General features: G+C 36.2%; 1 protein-coding gene across 1 annotated transcript; it reads right to left on the bottom strand.

The window, feature by feature from the left end:
• Positions 1-6,480: 6,480 nt before the first annotated feature.
• Positions 6,481-9,324, bottom strand: LOC110865614. Its single transcript, XM_022114931.2, has 2 exons — positions 8,749-9,324; positions 6,481-6,745 (listed from the first exon to the last, which is right to left on the bottom strand). Exons 1-2 carry the CDS (start codon positions 9,184-9,186, stop codon positions 6,590-6,592), a joined length of 594 nt encoding a protein of 197 aa, XP_021970623.1. The 5' UTR covers positions 9,187-9,324; the 3' UTR covers positions 6,481-6,589.
• Between the last annotated feature and the right edge of the window lie 12,434 nt (positions 9,325-21,758).

The following is a 21,758-nucleotide window of genomic DNA, read 5'->3' as shown; positions in this document are numbered from 1 at the left end:
TGTAGGCGTACACCTGTCAGTGTATAACTCTACGATGTGGTGTGTCTATTAATCTTTAACCTGGACAAGATCCGGGCTACTGAACGCACAAGTAACATGTAATTCGTTCACAAGATTATAATATTAAATAATTCTCCCAAGTTAAAATAAAAATGTTTATGCCACGTGCATCCAAACCAATTTTCAATCATTTTCCAAAATGAGTCAGTTGATTGTATTTACCAGTGTAAACTGACGTATTTTCCCAAAAAGACTGAATGCAGGTACTAAACGAAATTGGCTGGATTGTCTCCTTAGCATCAATAAAAAGTCTCGCAAGCTTAGGATGCCTGAAGTCTGTTGAACTATTGTCTCATATTTTATTTCGATCCGTCTGTGGATAAACAATCGAATGTTGTGATACTTGATATTACAATAATTAAATTCGGTTGTATTACATCTTTTAAATTGCTTCCGCTGTGCATATTGAATATTGTGTTGTTTGACTATTACGTTGCCAACCACGTCACGATACTCCCCCACCGGGCCCACCGGTGACACGTGGAAATCGGGGTGTGACACGCCCTTAGCATGCTGATGAAACAATAAAATTGATAGTCGCTGCTGTTGTAATTAAAAGATCCTCTAAAGGGGACACACTGAAAGTCGAAGCCGTCATCTCTCTGCGTATACGGAAGTATCGACCTGAGCTCTCACGGCCCTCGCACATAACTCCTTTACAGATATCAGCTGTGGTATACTCACCTGTAAGACTGAATATTGGGATCTGGATACAGGAGTATATTCAAGTAGTGGGACACACGGATAAGTTTAAGTATCTAAGACACTAATTGTGTATCTCGAAACAGTTGAAATATGTGTGAAAATTTAAGTGGACAAACATACTGACAATCTAGGTAAATTGTTTAGAGCTTAAAATAAAATCTAGCTTAACGGTGTTGATGATATGTCTCAGAAACTGATTTGATCCTCTTGCACAAACTCACAAAAATATTGTCTGTAAATATTTCATTTCCGCATTTTTTTCTCGTGTTTTTACATGTGGTGTTAGTTACTTTGTTTTTGAAAAATTCAAAAAGATTTTCGACAACTGGTGTTAAGAAGCTGATTTACGAAGTTCAAAGTGCTAAACATGAAGAACAGGTTTGGGAAGAGAGTATGTGAAATTGTTAAGTTTGTTTGAAAAGAGCCAGTAAAAGTTCTTGGATGTAAAATCTTTAATGTAATCTCTTGCATAGTTTCTAAACTTATAAAAGATTTAATCTTTAAAGAAACTTATGTGTGGGTAGAGATTATGCAGGTAAATGTGTGCCAGGTGTCTATTCTGTGATGGAATAGAGCCATGTATTGATCTTGAAGATAAATTTAGAAGTTGTGAATTCCAGACTACGATCCCAGCAGATTGAGAGGGGGAGTCTGAAGACACCGTGTCAACATTCGAGAGAGAGGAGTTTGTTGATGATGAAGATAGAGTTTGCCGATTCTTGAAATGACAAATTCTTCAGAGAAAGATTGAAGACTGATAAAGGTTGTAGGTTGACAATCGAAGACTCGAAGACTCCGTCAACATCCGAGGGGGAGTCTGTTGGTGCACTACGTCTGTCGACTACGTCTTACATCGAGTCTTAGTTGTGTATAGATTAGACATGGCACAAAAACCAAGAAATGTGTATTAGCTAGGGTTCGCTTATGTGACCTTGGTTAGTTTCGCTTTTGTGTCCAATTGTCATAGGTCCGCTTATATGTTATTAGTTAGATCCGCTTATACGGACATGACCGTATAAGCGAAACCTCCTCAGCTATATAAGGAGGTCATTCAAGCGAACCTAAGCACATAGTTGAAGGTGTATTCTTCCGGTTAGCCACGAAGTGCTGCCGAAGTGCTGTCAGAGTCTGTAAACGTTATCAAGATCAATACAACAGCAATTTAAAGTGAATCCGACTGAAATAGAACCAAATCATTAGTTTCCGCCTCTTGATTTGGATAGGAATTCTTCTGATCGACTCAATCAATACAAAAAGATCATCATCCAGATGCTCCGAACCAAAAAGATGCTTCCGAATCAAAAGATGAACCAGATCCAAAAGATGATGTTTCAGATGACGGTTGAAGATGCTCCAGATGCTCCGGTTGAAGATGCTACCAGATCCAAAAGATGCTCCAGATCCGGTTGAATATGTTCAATGTTGAAGATGATGTTTCAGATGACGGTTCGATGTTGAAGATGATCCAAAAGATGTTCGATGTTGAACATGATGTTCCAGATCTAAAAGATCCTCCAGATCCATAGGTATTTTTGTTTTCAGCTTTTTTTTGTTCAGACTTGCACTTTTCAGATTTGCACTTTTTTTTGTATTTTGTAGATCTTCATTTTTTGTGTTTTGTAGATCTGCAACTTTTTTTTTAATTTTTTTAGTCAAGAAGATGAATGTTTTTAAGTTCTTGTTTTCTGGATATGTTGCTTTTTATTAATGATTTTATGATTGAATCTAAAAAATCTGTTGTTGTTGGATTCTTGTTAATGAAGTTATATTTTTATATACATTTTGTAACATTGCTAATTACATTACTTATGTTGGATCATTGTTAATGAAGTTTATTTGTGATGTAACAATTCTCATAAAAATTCTTTGCGTCTTAGTTACGAACCTCCAAGATCTAGGCATTTTTTATGTAACACTATGTAACCGGGTGTTAGAAATGTAACAATCGAAGAAAAAATGCATGTTACATTTTTTCGTGTTACATAAATAATGTCCGTTACTAAAAATAAAGTGTATTGTTACACTTTTTTAGATTATTGTAAAATAAAGTGTGTTGTTACATTTTTCCGAATTATAGTAAAAATAAAGTGACTGTTACAGAAACAAAATGTGTTGTTACATTTTTTTGTGTTAGAAATATAACAATCAAGACAAAAATGCCCATTACATTTTTTGTGTTACAGAAATAATGCCCGTTACTGAAAATAAAGTGCATTGTTACACTTTTTCAGATTATTGTAAAAAAAAGTGCGTTGTTATTTTTTTCCAGATTATTGTTAAAGTGACTGTTACAGAAACAAAGATGTGTTGTTACATTTTTTTGTGTTACAAAAAAAGTGGTTGTTACATATGTAACGTAACATTTATCAAGTAAAAATTATATATTACGTTTATATGTAACATTTTATGTTACAGAAATAAAGTGCGTTATTACAAATGTGGCGTAAATTGATAATTTATGTTACATTTTTATGTAATACAAATACAAATGATATAGGTAACAATTTTTGTGTCAGTTACATCTCAATATACAAAAGAAACAAAACAACTGGTGTATATAAAAAATGAAAAAAAGGAGAATTACATCAAAAGTAAAAGTATGGAAAAAGGAGAATTGTATCTGATGTAGATGTCTGAGGCTTGATGGATATAAAAAATACCATTTATATGAATCTTACTGGTGTTTACATTTCTCAAAATTATACAGAAAATGTAACGTTTTTTGTTTTACTTTTTTTTTCTTTTAAAATGGTACATATAATGTAACATTTTCTTTGGGTGCTCATCGTAAAATATAGTGTTTAATAAGATGGGTATAATAATGTAACATTTTTTGCCTATTGTAAAATGGTACATAGAAGGTAAAACAAGATGATTGGTCAACCTTTTCTAACTAAAACAAAAACTAGCCGATGTTGCAACTATATGTGAAAGTTTATATTTTTTAGTGTGTTACATTTTTTGGAAAAAAGAAAAAAAAAATAAAAGCATATGGCTTTAACAAGTCAGACCCACTCACTAATAACCTTTTTATGGACTACATTATTTTATTTTTCAAAAGAGGCTGCCATCAAAACACAAGTTAACATTTTTTGTACATTCTTCTCTGACATAACTTATCTATTACCTTTAGAGAGGTGAAACAATCTTATGATAATATAGGGGGTAGGTTACATGCATGCAAGGTGTGTTATCCCAAGACAAATACTTTGTGTCAAAGACGAAAATGTCCCCAACGTAGTTTTTGCTCATTATATAATCAAAAGTAAATTCAGGTACACACCTAAAATGATTTCAGACGTTAATCTATTAAACCAACGTTATATAGTGAGTTTCTAAGGTTTTCTCAACTGGGTTTTTGATTTATTCTTGCCCTATATGTGTTTGTATATGTAGGTGAATGTTCAAATAAAAACCACTAGTTAACGCGAAAACTAAAAAACTAACTAAAAAAGCCTAAAGAACATACCAATTTTCGCTATTTTAGGTATATAATTTTTTTTTGTATTGCACATGTGTAATAGTACACATGTGTATGTGTACTACACATGTGAATTATACACATCTGTACTATTACACATGTGCACTACAAAAATTTTTTTATTTATTTTTTTATTTTTTTTATATACAAAAACTAGCGATTTTTAATAAAAATTGCAAAAAAAAAAAATGTGTGTTGTTTACGTTTTTTTTAGTTAGTTTTCGAGTTTTGGCGTTAAAAGTGGTTTTCATTTGAACCATCCCCTCTATATATGAGCGCGTACATATCTCTTATCGTACAATATGTACGCGCTTATCTTAGCCGTACGATCTGATGCGAATTCAGTTTTGAACATGCGATTTATGCTTAAAAACCAACATGCGAAATTGCTACAAAAAACATGCGATTTCATAAAAAAAAAAAACATGCGAAATTGCTACAAAAAAACAATATGCGATTTCATAAAAAACAACATGCGATTTCCAACATGCTTTTTTATAACATGCGATTTCACTATATCGTACGTATTGTACGATAATGGATATTATATTTTACACTTTTACTATATATATATATATATATATATAGAGAGAGAGAGAGAGATATTAAGGGACGATTAATGGTTTTATTTTTTTCTTACATTTATAGCTACTTTGTACTCTTTTTTTTTTTTTTACAAATTTGGACCATGGAGTGATCCATTAACTAGGATCAGGTTATAATAGTGTGAAACATGATATTAAAGGTGTAGGGAGTGGTTAGACACTTAAAAGTGGTAAACTTCAAAATCAACCAATGAGAGTGTGCCATGTCAAAGTGGTAAACTATACTCAAAAGTGTTGGCAATGATTAGATACTTCATAAATTGATAAACTATTTAAAAAAGAGAAAAATGTATGATTGGTTGAGATGTCATGGACCCCACACCACACACCCTGTCTCTCTCTTTCCTACCCTCCCTCTCCCCGCATCAGCAACCCCTCACCGGTTTCTTCCCCAAAATCGGTAAAACTTGTGCGGCATATGGGTTGGCATTGGTCACCGATCGGTGCCGAACCACTTTGCCAACTCCACTCCGGACGACCTAACGTCTATGCGGCATCATATTACGTTGCAAATACTAAATACTAAAATTAAATATCAATAAAAACTAGATAAGTTGGTCCACATGCAGAATGTGATGATAAAAAACAAGAATAGAACACACCTGGGTAGAAAAAAAAATCAAAGTTATCATAAATAAAACCTCATGTTTTCAAAACAAAAACTCAATTAACATGCAAAAAGCAAACAAATTAGTTGTTTGATACAACTTCTTTAACATGCAATTGAGTATATGTTGGCTTGTCCGTCACCAATTAACTCACATTATGTTGATCATTTTATACGTTTCAAGTTGGATAGTTTATGGGAAAAATTACAATTGTTGTCCTTTATCTTTATACCACTTTTCAGGCAGTGTCTTTTTTAACGAATGTTGACAGACGGTGTCATTTACTAGGTATTTTGTTGCAAGTTTAGTCCTTTACACCCAACCCAGTTAAAAAAAACCCTGTTAATTGTTGGGTGTAAAGGACTAAACTTGCAACAAAATACCTAGGTAAAGGACTAAACTTGCAACAAAATACCTAATAAAGGACACCACCTGTCAACAATTAATAGGGTTTTTTAACTGGGTTGGGTGTAAAGGACTAAACCTGCAACAAAATACCTAGTAAGGACACCGCCTGTCAAATTTCGTTAAAAAGGACACCGTCTGAAAAATAGTATAAAGATAAAAGACAAAACTTGTAATTTTTCCTAGTTTATGTCATGAAGGTTATGTTGATTCGTGAGATTTGAAATCTCATAAAATCATATATTTGGTTGGTAAAAAATTACATGTTAGATTTTAGATACAAGGAAAGCCTACCAAAGCCATCACGATTATGGATTATAAGGCTATCACTTGACTTTTCTAGTTTTCTATTGTTTCCATCACTTTTGGTTCAATTTGACTTTTGGTGTTATTGTTAGTGCTTACATAAAATAAGAGCATTTTATTTTATATAAGTTACATCAAAATCTAAAAAGAAATGGTTTTGAAAATATAAGTTGTTAAGGAAACTAAATAACATTCGACAATATAAAAAATAAAACAAAAATCTTCAAGTAATAATCATCATCATCCATTGTATCTTTGGTCCTTACTTTTCAAATATATAAACATAACAAGTAATGTGAAAAAGAAGAAGTTTCAAACAAACTAATAGTTACGCAACAATGATGAACTAAAGTAAAAAAGTATGTAAATACAGTTTTGATACTTCATAGGCTATTTAAAAAGAATCATCTTAGTATAAATTAATTTACACTTTTTTTAACTTTTGTTTTAAAAACTAAAATATACAATTTTTCCATGGAGAAATAGAGAAAACACCCGGTTGCATGGGTCACAAATGATCCAAAATTAGAGCCTACAATGCAATGCCAGGCCGGCCCATACACCTTGTCAAATTCCTGCCACACACAATTAAAAAAAAAAAAAAACTATTTATATCCATGTATATAAATAATTTATTCAAATTAAAATCATTTAACTTTGTACACGTATGGGTTGGTTAAAACCAAAGTTTTATCACATGCACACGAATACTTGGTGGCCAGTTTCGAATTTGAGTAAATTACGTTTTTGGCCCCTGTGGTTATATCACTTTTACTGTATTAGCCCAAAATAAGAATTTTTAACATATCTGCCCCCATGGTCTCTATAACTAACCATTTTGGCCCCTAAGTCTAACCTTTTTGGCCCCCATAGTCTCTATAACTAACCATTTTGGCCCCCATGATCTCTAGACTTAGGGGCCAAAATGGTTAGTTATAGTTAAAAATTCTTATTTTGGGTTAATATAGTAAAAGTGATATAACCACAGGGGCCAAAAACGTAATTTAATCTTCGAATTTATATGATAAAAAACAAATTTATTTAGACTTTAGGCCATGGGGTATGGGGCTTGGGTTGGGGCGTGGGTTGGGGGAAAACGCCCAAGCCACCATCCCGGGGGCTTGGGTTGGGGCTTGGGTTTGGGCGTGGCCCCTTGGGGCTTGGCTTTCAATCCGGACGTGGGGCGGGCTAGCAAGGTGACATGGCGGGCTCTCAATGGCCATGTGTCAACTCATGCCCCCAACCCAAGCCCCACCATACCCCATGGGCGTGGGTTTTTTTTCCCATTCCACGTATCAACCAATGCCCAACCCAAGCCCCACCATACCCCACGGTCTTAGTAACTTGAACTTTTTGTAAAGTTATACAAAAATAATGACATAACGTTTATGTCAAAATTTACAATAAATCTATAAGAAAATAATTAGGACATAAGACATATGAAATCTCATAATCAAAATATTATAAAAAAAAGTTATATGATAAATACGACATAAATAGTTATAATTAAATAGCCATGCCATAATGGTAGGAGGCCGAAAGCTAATGCAAACTGTCACTAAAAAACAAACACAAAGCACATGGGGCTATACTGAGCAAGATCCATATCATATTAAATGTGTGATGTATTTTAAGTTGGGAACATAAAATATAACATTTATTAAACATATTATTTAATTACTTAATTTTGTTTGAACGGCCAACTAAAGCACCGGATAAGCATCTTTGGATGCCCTCAATCGAGCAAATGCATCCCCTTACATAACGGTCATAATTGGATGTATACCCGAGCCACCAAGCCACCAGTTTCAAGGAAAACCCGCTGCCCGAAGACCCACTGCGGTAAAACCTGGTTCGGCTCGGTTTTGAACTGACGACCTCTAGAGAGGCCAAGTTCTAAACTTTATTTGTTTTATGTCAACTAATTATAAACAAATTAACAAAACTTAAAATATATAATTATCATTATCATTATCATTTATTAATAAATAGTAACGGAAACAAAAAAAATATAAAACTAAAATTATTATAAATTACATGATGCAATAACTTTTCATATAAGTTAATGAAAATAGAAGTTAAGGAAACATAAAAGGGTTATTATTTAATTACGTAATACAGTGTACTTTGGATCACTAAATACCAAAAAGATTAAGGAAACATAAAATATGACAATACACTTATTATTAATTACATATTAATAACTATGTATACTGGTTTAGTTAGCGAATTAGCAAGGGCGCAGCTTAGGCTTAGTCTGAGGGGCGTCCGACCCCTCGAACTTTTCGGCGCGTAGTGTTATGAATAGTACTTTCGTATAGAAATCTTTTAGGTATTTACGTTTCTGCCCCTCCGGTTTCGAAAAAATTAGAAGGGGGGGGGGGGGGGAAAGCTTCGCCAATGCGAATGAGGAGACTAAAATGACATTTAACTTTATGAAATTATTTTGTATCAACTATTAATAAAAAACCAAGGAAACATAAAACTGAAAACCAAAGTTGTTATTTTCTTACATATTTTATATTTTACATCAATTAATTAATTAGTTAATAAAAAAGAATAAGGAAAACATACATACCTTTTTTAAGTTAAGTGCAATTTGTTTAGGGCTAAATTTCTCTAAACTATCATACGTTTGTCTAGCACACCGAAATGCATGTATTTGCATGAAGGCCGGCATGTCCGTCACCAAAACCCTCACTTGCAGTAAAGCCGCTACCGGTCCCACGCTCATCTCCGCCGTGTTCCCCACCGATCTCCGCCCCCCAAACTCCATTAACGAGATTGAGTTCCTCCCTCCCTCAATAACCGAAACAGATTTTCTTGTGGATTCTTGAATTACTTCTTTCTTTTCTTCTTTCTCATAATTCAGGTCGGATTCCCGGTAGGTTTTCGATCTTTTTAGTAGTCCCCAACTCCGGGAACCGCCTTTCTTGGGTGGCGGTGGAGGGTGGTGGCCTCCGGTGTCTAGTTTGTACACGTGCAGCATTACTCCTTTCTTATGCTTGCTTGCCATTTTTTAAAAACAAGTTTTCTTATTATGGTAAGACGATGGCGGTGGTGGTGGTGGCGGCAGCGGTGGTGGCGGGCGGCGGTGGTGGTTGCTGAAGAGGTACCGGAAGAAGGTGGTTGTAAGAAGTAAACCATGTGAGGATGCATGTGATGATTTATATAATGGTGAAGATGTTACATTTTACTAGTTTGTTTAATTTAATTTAATTTTTACTGCTTTATTTATTTAATTTTATTTTTGGATTTACAAATAGGAAAATGAGTGTACCCAATCTTATACGTGTCAATTTGTCATTGGAGGTATTAAATAACTGTGAAGTCATAAATTTCTATATTAATTTTGAGAACACATGGGTTGGTCAAAGAGCAAAGTTTGATTGATCACATGTACATGAATGGTTGGTGGTGAATTTGGGATTTTATATAATGAAGGATGGATTTGTTTAAAGTTAAGTGTATTTACTTAGTTTTTTTAATAGAGTTATACAAATATGATTAGGGGACACAGATTTATATTTAAGTACTAGTTTATAGACCCATGTATTACATGGGTTTTAGGATACACACATGGAGTTGATCGAGTTATTTGGGAAAATAAATGTGTTTTTTATTTATATAAACTTGAATGAGTTTTTTTTTTTTAAATAAATATGTTATTGTTGAGGTTGGTTGCGTTTGAAGGACATAACCATTACAGGTTTTAAACTATTTTTTATATTTCATATTATTTCTTGCATCACACATCATAAATATAAATTTTAATATGAATACATATAACACTAATATGAACTATACATACGAACTTAAAGAAAATATAACATTACTCATTTTAAATATTTTAAATTTTAATATTTTAAATGATGCGTTTACGAAGTAAGAATTTTGTTTTTGAATACAAATACATACTATATTTTATTTCAAATTAATATTTTCTTATTTTATTAAGTGTTATCAAAGTAGAAGATGGAATGGAATTAGTTCATGATCTAAAATTATATCTGTTAAACATATATATATATAGGTAGAGGATCGTGTACAAAGTGAGACTTTTGTGAGAAGTGTAAGAAATAATTTGGGAATAACAAGTGTCCTTTATCTTAATTAATTCAAAAGGGTGTATTAGTAATTTTCCATTATTATCAATTAATTGATTTCCAAAGATAACTGCCAAAAACTGGCGATGAGATATACATTTAATTGTTTACGGTAAGTTCTTGTTTTAGTGTTATATTCCCCAGTCAATAGTGTTATATTATGTACAGGCCATTTTTAATCTCCTTTTCATAGTGTTTTATCCCCATCAATAGTGTTTTATTCTATATAGTGTCTTACAGTAAACAGATAGTGTTATACATTTCTATAGTGTTTTATCATGTAATATATTGTTCCTTTCATAGTGTTTTATCCCCATAAATAGTGTTTTATTCTGTATAGTGTCTTATAGTAAACAGATAGTGTTATATCTTCCTATAGTGTTTTATCATGTAATATACTGTTCCTTTTCATAGTGTTTTAACCCCATCAACAATGTTTTATTTATGTATGGTGTCTTACAGTAAACATATAGTGTTATATCTTCCTATAGTGTTTTATCATGTAATATACTGTTCTTATAGTGTTATAAAAGTTGTTGTGAAGAAAATCGAAGAATTTATTTCAATACGAGATATTCGCCGATTTTTAGGAGATTGATGGGGGTTTTGAAACGGTTACCATAAATTCGCTGATTTTTAGGAGATTGATGGGGGTTTTGAAACGGGTACCATATTTGAAACGTTGAAAAAGTCACTATTGCCCATCAATTTTACATAAGGTCCTTCTAATTAAAACACAATTTACATTTTTATACCCTATTGATCTCAACCATTAGATCAAATATCCAATGTTTAAAACACTTCTTACCCTTCTCACATTTTAGACACTTTTTACCATATCCCTACCCTATATATATATATATATATATATATATATATACTGTTTATACTTATCTTTAACATCTGTGAGAACGATAATAACAAATTATAAACATGATAAGGTTTTAAATTTTTTGGATACGTCAAATAGTGATAGGTGTATAAATTTTTGGTTATTACATCTTCTTTTGATAAATATGTCTTTATTTATTAAAGTAGAGATATTATATTAAAGTATGGGTAAGTAGATAACTAATATTAATTATTAAGAATTAAGAATATTCAATAGATATGATTATGAATATAAGATTATTTCTAATATATATTAAATTCAATCATTTAATTGTTTTTATATTAATTTACTTATTATTTATTATATATTTGAGGTAGCATAATAAATTGCCACATGGCATTTTGGTGAAATACTTTTTATAAGAGAATGGCATTTGGCATTAAGGTTACCCTTTTATTAGTATTAGATAACATAGATTTTAGAGTTAAATGTCATTTTAGTCCTTGTGGTTTTGGTCATTTTGCTAGTTTAGTCCAAAAGTTTCATTTTTCGTCTGTGGGTCCAAAAAGGTTTCACCGTTGCCATTTTAGTCCACTGGGTTAACTTCATCCATTTTTTCTGTTAACGAGAAGGCCAATTCAGTCATTTTAATGTAATTCTATTAACAAGAAGGGCAACTCGGCCATATAAAATGATTGAATTGTCCTTCTCGTTAACAGAAAAAATGGATGAAGTTAACCCGGTCGACTAAAATGGCAATGGTGAAACTGTTTTGAACCCATAGGTGAAAAATAAAACATTTGGACTAAACTAGAAAATTGCCCAAACCACAGGGACTAAAATAACATTTAGCTCTAGATTTTATAAAACTACATGATATATGAAATAAATATATTAAATAACTTGTATTGAAGTTTGAACCCGTGGAAATGACATGAGAGGAGTTTAAGAATAATATAAGGAATGTGTGGTCCAAAGCGATTTGGACCGTTCATTATCTTTAAAGTAGGTAAGAAGTGAAATAGTTACCTTTAGATTACCGAATGTCCTTGACATATTACTCAAGTACTATATGTTACTCGACTTGTCTATAGTAGTTATATGATGAGTCAAGATGACTTGAAATTAAAATTTGGAACATATGATGTATATATTATGCAAGTTGTTCAAAAGTTTAGTCATGATAACTTAGTAATTCAGACTCCCAACATGTAAGCAAGTATATTGAACCAAAGCTTTGACTTGTACACTCGGCTTTGGCTTTGCTGAATCGTATTATGAACTAATGAAAGTTGAGTTGTCTTACGATAATCTACACTAACACTACATTATGTTGAGCAATTACGTTATGTTGACATGCGCCGAGTTACAATGACTAGTTGTGTCGCACTAACCAATAGGAAGAGATTATCCATTGATAATTTAACAATGAGTGTCAATACTGGTTGATTAAATTATCAATGATCATAGACAGGGGCGGAGTTAGAGAGTTAGCAGGGGTAGTACGGGCTACCCCACGACCTTGTCTCCGTTGTGTAAAAATAACTTTCAACCTCGTTTCCGTAGTGTAAAAATAACTTTCAACCTCGTCTCCGTTATATAAAGGATACCTCTGATCCTATTTTTTTTGAGATACCCCTGAATTTTTGAGCTAGATCCGCCACTAATCATAGACGAAAATAATCTAAGGCTATAAGGATACTCGGTGACTCGGTATGGAGGAGACAAGTCCTTGTAGGATGCCCCTCCACGTCATCGCCATGTCAACATCCAAGGAGAATGTCCCTCCAAGGATGGACCAAGGGAAATGGAGGATGAGCATCCCTCACTTATTTAATTTTTTTTCCTTAAAAATTCAACATGTTTTTTTTACATTTAATACGTAATAAAATAAAATCATTAATATTAAAAAGCAAACATTACATAACTTAAAAAAAACATAACTTAAAAAAAAATACTGGATTGGTAAAAATAAAAAATCCTAAGAATTCCATTTTTAGCGATCTTTTCTTTCATTTTACGCAAAACTGGACGGTCTTCTTCCGAATACGAGTTGATATCGGTTGTCATTATCTCTCATTCTTTTAAATCGTTCTTTTCTTGCTTCAGCCAAATCCGTTCGTCCGCTTCACGTTGCTTCGCTTGTGCCTTTTGGGCTGTGACCTCGGTGTATGCGTTGAACTGGGCCATCAAGTCGTCCATTTTCGAACCGCCCCCCGTTGGGGCTTGTTTTCTTGCAGCCGCTGCCTTTAGGGCTTTGTCCCTGCCCGGTGGACGTACCTCCTCTCAAACTACGTGCTCTTCTTCGTCAAATTCCAAATCGTCGTTTATATTTTTTTGGCATCGTGTGTCCGAGCCCCCTGCACTATAACTTCCATTCTCCGAGGTTTTTGTTCGTTTAGCGCTTTCAACCTCGTTTGGAACTGGTGCCCACTTCTTATTGATTCGCATAACCTCCCATGCCCGGGCGTGTGGGAAAATGACCCGATGCTCATCTTCGTATCTACGCATCGCCTCTTTAAAAACATCTTCTTCACTCTGCCCACTACAGCGATTAACATATAAATTATTATATATCCCGGCAAATCGGTTCACGGCCGGATTCATCTTTCGCCACTTTGAAGCGATGGAATCGAGATCGCGATAATGACCTTGTTCCATAGTCGCATAGAACTTTGATAATATTTCTTTCCAAAAACTATCGCCGGTTTGGTTGTTACCATGTAACAAAAGCTATATATTAATATATGTAAAATTTATATATTTTTATATACTAACAATGGGACTTTTTGACGTGCTAATCCACGCCTTAGCTAACGCCTCCTCCTCGATCTTTGACAAAGATTGTGACTTGGCTCTCGAAGGTTGATCACCGGTTAGACGCGCCACTTGCTTCCTTTTTTTCCGTTTCGAGGATTGGGGTTGCGTCTCCGGAACACATTCTTCAACTTCATCTTCTACGGGTTGTGGTTGGGTAGACGATTCTATCGGTGACGGTGAAGGTTGTGGTTGCGATTAAAATTGTGAGTTGAACGGGTTTCGCATTAGCATTTGTTGCAAGGATTTCATTTGTTGCATGGATTGCATTTGGCTCATTTGAGAGAAAATGTGGGGTTTTGTTGGGGTCACACCCTCATTTTCCACAAGCAGAGTACTACCGCGAGGCGTGTGACTGACCAGGATCATGCCACCCATCATATTGAACAATAATTATTTTACAGTAACACATCACTACCAATACGATTAGTGACTAAAGTCCAAAGTTCAAAGTTTAGAAACAACGTTTAAATTTAACAACGGAAGCATAAGTTTAATAATTCAAACAATAGTTTAAAAGTTCGTAAATAATATCAAGAACCTAACATCGGTTCAGTACGACCACTACACTCCTCCGCTGCAAGCTCCTGAGTTGTTCTTAAGTACCTGCAAAGCATGCAGTAGGGTGTCAACATAAAGTTGGCGAATTCACGGTTTATCCAGTTTTTATTTCCAAAAACTTATGTTGTTAAATTACTCATTTATATCATGCCATGGGGAGCTACCCCATCTGTAAGCTACTAAACTCCGTAATACAGAACACTTGCGACTTCTTGAATCGTTGTTGCCCCAATTCTACGAGAGTGTGCGGCCCAAATTTGAGTGTGCGGCTTACCCTTGGGTGTGCGGTCAAGCTTTGGTCACTGTCACACCCCGATATTTCCACGTATTACCGGTGGGCCCGGTGGGAAGTATCGTGACGTAGTTGATATCATCATAGTCAATTAATCACAGTTAATACACAACGGAAGTCTAGAACGAAATTATTAATACAAACCGAAATGAAAAGTATAATTAAATATTATACAAACGGTTGTATGTGGACCCACGGGCGGATCTAAAATATAAAGTAAAATATTGTTCGACAGACTTTAAGTATTAAGAGCTTGCAAGACTCTTTAACTAATACTCAGGAGCTTCCAGCCCATTTCGCGTAGTACCTGCACGGCTGCACTTAATCTTTTTTGAAAAATACGTCAGTTTACACTGGTAAATACAATTAACTGACTCTTTTGAAAAGTGTTTATAAATTGGTTTGGATGCACAAGGCATAAAATCTTTTATAACTTGGGACAATTATATAAAATAATCTTGTATACAGATTTAGTTATTTGTCGTACGTTCAGGGCCCGGAATAGAAGAGCCGGGACAAGATTAATAGACACACCACTAGTATAAACCCACAAGAAGTTTCCTCACGAGTGAGATACCGTTTTACATACGCAACTGTCAGGTGTATGACTACACCCCGTGCTTAAGTCGTGGCCATTTCAAATGAATGAGCCGAGGATATTTAGGACACGGTCATATTAACCCCCAAATGCTTTGTATCAAACAAAACAGATTAAAACGGGTTATCTCAATGATTTAACCACTAATAGATTAAATATTCAATACCCGACCAAGCGGTAATAATTTACCATATCCCAAGCCCGTATAAGGGAAAATAAGTTGAAAGTATTTACCTGAGCTAAAAATGTAAATTATACTCAGCCGTATATTCTAATCAGCAAGTGCAGATAGCTTTTACTGGGCTCCTAATCTGGAACGAAGGTTTTAATAACCTATTAGATTCCTAACGGGTCTTATTTAAGTTGTAACTTAGACCGGTTAGTTTTAAAGAAAGGTTTACGGTACATAACACACGTTGCGCACTACTCCCCGGCAACGGCGCCAAAATTTGACGTGTTGTCGTAGTCACACGCAAATTTAATCCAAATTACAACTAACAGATAGCAGCAAATGGGTATCGAACACAGGGAGTTTGTGGAAAGTGTGTTGATTCTATAGCTTTGTGGATTAACTACAATTAAACTAATTTGTAGAAATTAAAATTCACGAGTTTGGATTGTTTGGTTATAAGAACTAAATTACTAACTAATTGCAAATCAAAATTGGTTGTTTAACAGATTAGGAGAAAATGACCATCTTAGGTTTCGGTTTCCATTAACAACTGTGCATAAATCCAACTAGAAAGAGTTACATAGACATAACTCATGCATAAACGTTTGTTGTGATAAAAGGGAACGAAGTACTCGGATTATATAAACGCGAGGTTGTTACCCGATGATCAATTAACCAATATCCAACCCTAACTCTTCCCGTGATATCTCGATTCTCAACGACACCAAGAACGTACGATTTAGACTAGGATTAAAACATCAATTAACAATTTACAATCAAACATTCATGCACCATAATAAACATAGCAAATAAATCAAGTTCATTATTCTAGAAATAATTTTCAACACACAAAAGTCATAATAGAAACCTTCACCTAAGATGATCACCGAAAGTTTAGCCGGACATAGTTCGGTGAATCATCATTCCAACAAAATCAAAGTTCATACGAATCAAAATACAAACCGAAATGTTTAGAAATGTTCCCAATCACTTGCACAAGCTAAAATTCGCCCAAGAACTCCAGAGAAACGTTTCCAATGATGATAGATATGAAAAGACACTTGAAAACGGTATTAAAAGGGGCAGTTACACATTTTGCGTCAGGGCCTACCGTAAATTACGGTAGGTACCGTAATTTACGATGGCTTCAAGTTGTTACGGTGCAAAGCTACTAGTTTACGGTGGAAAATGGGAACATTTCAGGGGCTACCATAAATTACGCTAGCTACCGTAAATTATGCTAGGCTTCAGCAAGCAATTTTGTTTTCTTTATAACTTTCTCGTTTCAGCTCCGTTTTCTTTGCCGTTTTCGCCCACGTTCTCGTAATTTCATCCTCTATCATGTCACCATCTTAATTCTTCAATTACAATAATTGATTTTTTTTCATTTATTCTCCGTATTCCTTCCATTTTAAGCTCCATTTCTACCTAAAATACAAACAACTGTAGTTATCTAATTCTAGACAATTACCCGATTAAATGTAGGATTTTAATATCGTTTATACCACTTAAGGGTTGTCCTACGGACTACCCATCAGTACAAAACGCAAGATTAAGCGATGACCAGATTGGAATGTAGCTTAGACTCAACAAGTTTGGAGACTTGTATAAAATGGGTAAACTAAATACATTCTGGATTTTGAAGTAAAAATGATAAGGTTTGACCCGTTTCGGCTAATTTATGCAAACTAGTTACATAAACCATACCAAACGCGTATAAGCTTAACGGGTAACCGGATGAGTCATGTACAAGGTTCACAAGTTAATATGATTTAAATATGATATTATATCAGTAGGATATCACTAATTATGCCCAAAACGAATTTAAACCAATTTAAGTCCCGAAAAGGGTAATTTGGTCATTTTAAAGTTTATAAAAGAGGTTTAATAGCAAACTGAGGTTCTGGTCTAAAATATTCAGTAAAAATATTTATTTTATCAAGTTACATCAGTAAGATCTCATACATATGTGAGGTTTATCATTTATGGCCAAACTATGCACCGTAGGGGCATTTTGGTCATTTCACATATGCTTTTAAGGTCAAATTTGGAAATCTGAGTTCAAGACTTATACTTACTGTTAAAGATTAAAAATTTATTTATAAAATCAGTAGGTAACAAGTCTTAGGCATTAAATATGGTTTTAAACCATACTCTGCGCCAAATTAGCGTAAAAGTCGGTATTTGAGATATTTAAGATGTTTATAAAATTTTGAAGTTTTGATCAGTATTGAATGCTATAAATGTTTTATTTAACATATAACATCAGTAGGAAAAGGTTTGGCATATTAAAGATATGTAAATCTCATTTTATTAATGAAAAGGGCATTATCGTCAATTACCGGATTCACACAAGAACTCTATGTTACGGTCAGAATAAAATCTAACCAAAAATTTCAAAAATCCCTAAAAATTATATCATAACAGTGGGTAATAAGTTTGGTGCCAAAAATTGGGCTTAAATATGATTTATGCTAAAAATGTAATTTAATTAACAAAAAGTTTCATTTTACGATATCTTGCATAACTTTAATTTGAGACAAGAAACTGATGTCAAATTTTTGTGACATACTTATATATCAGTAATAAAGCTTTCTGTCCTCTTCCATTTTCAAAAATCTCGTTTTTATAACATAAGGGCATAATAGTCAACTTTTAAGCATATTAACGGAATCATGCAAATAACTCAGATTTCTATGGGACCATGTAGTATAACCTCGGAGAGTTATGCTAACATATAATATGGTTACAAAGGAACCTTAAGGCATAACTAAACTAAGCTAATTCGGGTCTGATGAAACAATGGTTAGCCAAGGGAGGTTAATTCACTAGTCTCGTCAAGTAGGGTTAATCCCTTCTCTCCGATGATCGGTGGCTGGACCGTCAGCTAGGCTGTCTTCTGCACAAGGAAAACACACCGTGACTCGTAACAAGGAGGAAGGGGTGGGGGGTGCTCCTTGTTACCACTCTTCGGGGTGAGAATCAGTAATTTGCTTGTGAAGCAAAGTGTGTGATAGATGTAGTTGTGAGAGAGTTGTGAAGAGATACCTCAAACCTGGTTTGGGATGGGTATTTATAGCCAAGGAGTGAAGGAGGATAGTTGAGTGGTCAAACTGACGACGCGCCGCCTTTATGCAGGTGTGTCAGGCTTGTCGGCTGTGGAGGTTAAGTCACGTCCTACTGCGGTGTCAGTTTGTTGCTTATGTATGGGCTGACAGACGACTGTCATTGGTGCCACTTGCTCTGTGGTGTCAGTCCCACTTGCCTTGTGGGCAGGATGCAGTGCTGTGCCGCATCGCTGTCTGCGGTAACTGCTGTTGTTTCCGCGTTCTCATGTTGGCGAAGACTGCAGGATGCGGTGCCAGGCCGCATCGCCACTTGTGGTGACTGTTGCTGTCGTCCAGGTCCCTTGTCGTGACGAAAATGTTCATAGGACGCGGTGCTAGGCCGCATCGCTATGCGTACACCCATTTTCATACACAAGGTAAGTCTTCTTCCTATCGCTGGACTGATTGGATTCGACTGTTGTGTTCGCGCGTGCCCGCACGGACACAGATAAGTTCTTGTTGGTGGGGGTTTTTTGATAAGGGTAATGGTCACTCGCGGCCATGCTGGTGCGAGATCTGGGACCATACCCCTTCAAGTCCCCCCAGTCTAGTGTTGCTTCCTCATGCAAGTTGCATGTGGGAGGAGTACTGGACTATGGTGTCTAGAAGGTAGATTGGAGTTTGGAGAAGATTCTAGGCCATGCTGATGGCTCCTGCTTTAAGTAAATCAAGCTGGGGATTCGGAAGAGTCATGTGACATTTCTTCTGTACCGGTGAGCAAGTTCCGTCTGATGCGGAATTCTCAGCCAAGGATTTTGATCCGGTAGTATGGTCTACGTTTTTCTGATGTCATCAGGGTTGGTTTCTACCTGTTGGTGTGTCGAACCAACCTTTGAGACTGTAACTGAAGATGTCAGTGGCCGCAACTCTAGTTGTAACCTCTGCGGTAGCGGATGCAATGCTGTAAGTTGCCTTGCTTTCGCTTTATGTTTATCAACTGGACATGCAATGATGATCCCTACTTTTGTGGGGTGTTCATGTTCTTCTAGTTTAGCTCTCAAGTAACCGCACGTCCCTTTGCGGTTACCTCGTTCCTTTGCATTGTTGGCCATGTTTGGTCGAACAATTTGGGGTAGTTGCGTCATTGTTGGCCGTGTTTGGTCGAACATTGTGAATCTGGATAATTGTCAAATAAACATGGTCATAGGCATGGTTGTGCCCACCATTGTTTATTCTATGCAGCTCATAGGTGGGCAAACAGAGTTATAAGCAGACTTGTTACCACTGTTGCTTGGCTTGTTGCTCAAGGAAATCACCTTAGATACTTAGGAATCTGGGTGAAATTCGTCCGCCTTTGTTCTGTAGCCATTTTCCTTCACGCTTAGTTGGAAATCAGTTTTCCTGGAAGTAGCTTTGCTCAACCACAAGAAGGCTTAGTTGTGGCTCTTCCGTAGCTACCGTTCGCGGAGTTGGGTTCCGCCGCAGCTACTCGTGAGTGTCTGCGGTTTGTCACAGAAGACTCGCTTTAAAAGAAGGATTCTCTTTGATGTGGCTCTTAAAGGATCAGGAGTCAGGGTTGCTGATGTGCGGTTGCGCATCATACTTATCCTTTTCCTTAAGGAGGAGCTGTTTGCGTCCCCTCTGTGGTTGTGAACCGGACACGAGGGATTTGAAGCTTGAAGAACTTCAAGATAATGCGGTTTGCTGTTCCTGAGAAGCGGTTTTCGCAGTCCAAAGAACAACGCTGGTTCTGAGTATCTGACACACCTGTACGGGCTCGTGTGTGTCATCTCCGCATATTCCACGTGTGCTCGTGGGTATATGCGGATATTGGTTATACCCCTTTACATAATGTAGAGATATATATTTTTGCCTTTTTGAGGGGTATGTAAAAAACAACATGCGGTATGGGTTATGGTACGGAATACCAGAGATACCGCATGCCGCTTCATTTTGGATATTGTTGTCGTTTTTTTGTTAAACGTTGTAGACCGCACGTGCGAGTTGGTGGAAGTTGGTGAGATTTGGCTGACATGTGCTGAAATGAAAGGACGTTTGCACTGCCTGAGGTAATCACTGCACTGTAGCAGGAGTGTAAAAGTCTCTGTTGTCAGGCGCGTGGGCGGCTACTCGCGCGTGGTAACCGTCAGCGGACTGGTCGCTGTACACGTGTCGCCGCATGGTTCGTTCCTTTAACACAGACGTTTCGATTACTGTTCCGCATTAATTGCGATGAGTATAAAAGGGGAAACTGTTTGCGGTTTCCACTCACTTGTTCGAAATTTCAAAAAATTTCCGGTGAGAGAAGTTAAAAAACCTTCATCTTTTCCGATCAATCCTTTGTTTTTCCTGTGAGGGTTTTCTGAAGTTCTTGAACTCATCTTCCATTTTCTTTCTTCTACATTCCGATGGCTGAACCATCCAATCCCCATACTGCCGAGGGTGAAAACCTTGACCCTCCGGCGCCGGCGGCGACGGCGGCGGAGGAGGAAGGCGATGCTCCAGGGGAGCAACTACCAGTGCTAAAGTGGCCAAAGGCGTCATTTGAGTTCCTAATGAAGGATATTCAAATGCCGCCGGAGTTTGGGGCCATTCACCCACAAGAAGGTGATACCGCCGCCGATGCCCCGGCGGGATACGTCACCCTATGGGCTGATTTCTTCGGGGTTTGCAATCTCCGGTTGCCATTGACGGTGTTCGTCGTTGAAGGTTTGGAGTGGTACAAACTCCATATTTCCCAAGTGAGTCCTTTTGGCATGATTCGGATTCGTAATTTTGAATTTACCTTTCGTGCTTTTGGTATAGAGCCCACTGTCGGGGATTTCCGACGGTTTTACCAGATGACGGTGTCAATGGGGTTCTTCTCCTTCCGTCAACGGGATGGAAGTCCCAAGTTGATGACCCCTCCCAAGGGTCTTACGAAGTGGAAAACCAAGTTTTTCTATGTTAAGTCTGCTGCCATTACCGCGAGGTTGCAGTTGAGAAACGTAACTGACACCAACATATCGGAGAACATCAGTCTCCCTAAAGCGGATACGGTGGACTGGTTCGCGGACTTATGGGTCGTTGGTGGACGAAACTGAGCAACTCGCAGCTGTGGGTGTTGCGGATGGTGCTGGAGAGGATAAACCGGAAGGCGAGGCCTGTTGTGCGGGAGAAGAGT

The sequence above is a fragment of the Helianthus annuus genome, chromosome 6 (genome assembly GCF_002127325.2).
Source record: "Helianthus annuus cultivar XRQ/B chromosome 6, HanXRQr2.0-SUNRISE, whole genome shotgun sequence".
Taxonomy (NCBI): domain Eukaryota; kingdom Viridiplantae; phylum Streptophyta; class Magnoliopsida; order Asterales; family Asteraceae; genus Helianthus; species Helianthus annuus.
This window is presented reverse-complemented; position numbering and strand designations above follow the sequence as displayed.

What these genes read in the sequence shown, in the direction of transcription:
- LOC110865614 (XM_022114931.2), bottom strand. Translation starts at nt 9,186, where the DNA reads ATGGCAAGCAAGCATAAGAAAGGAGTAATGCTGCACGTGTACAAACTA. An exon ending in TTGCACTTAACTTAAAAAAG is followed by an intron (nt 6,746 to 8,748) that starts GTATGTATGTTT and finishes TGTGTGTGGCAG; the next exon opens with GAATTTGACAAGGTGTATGG.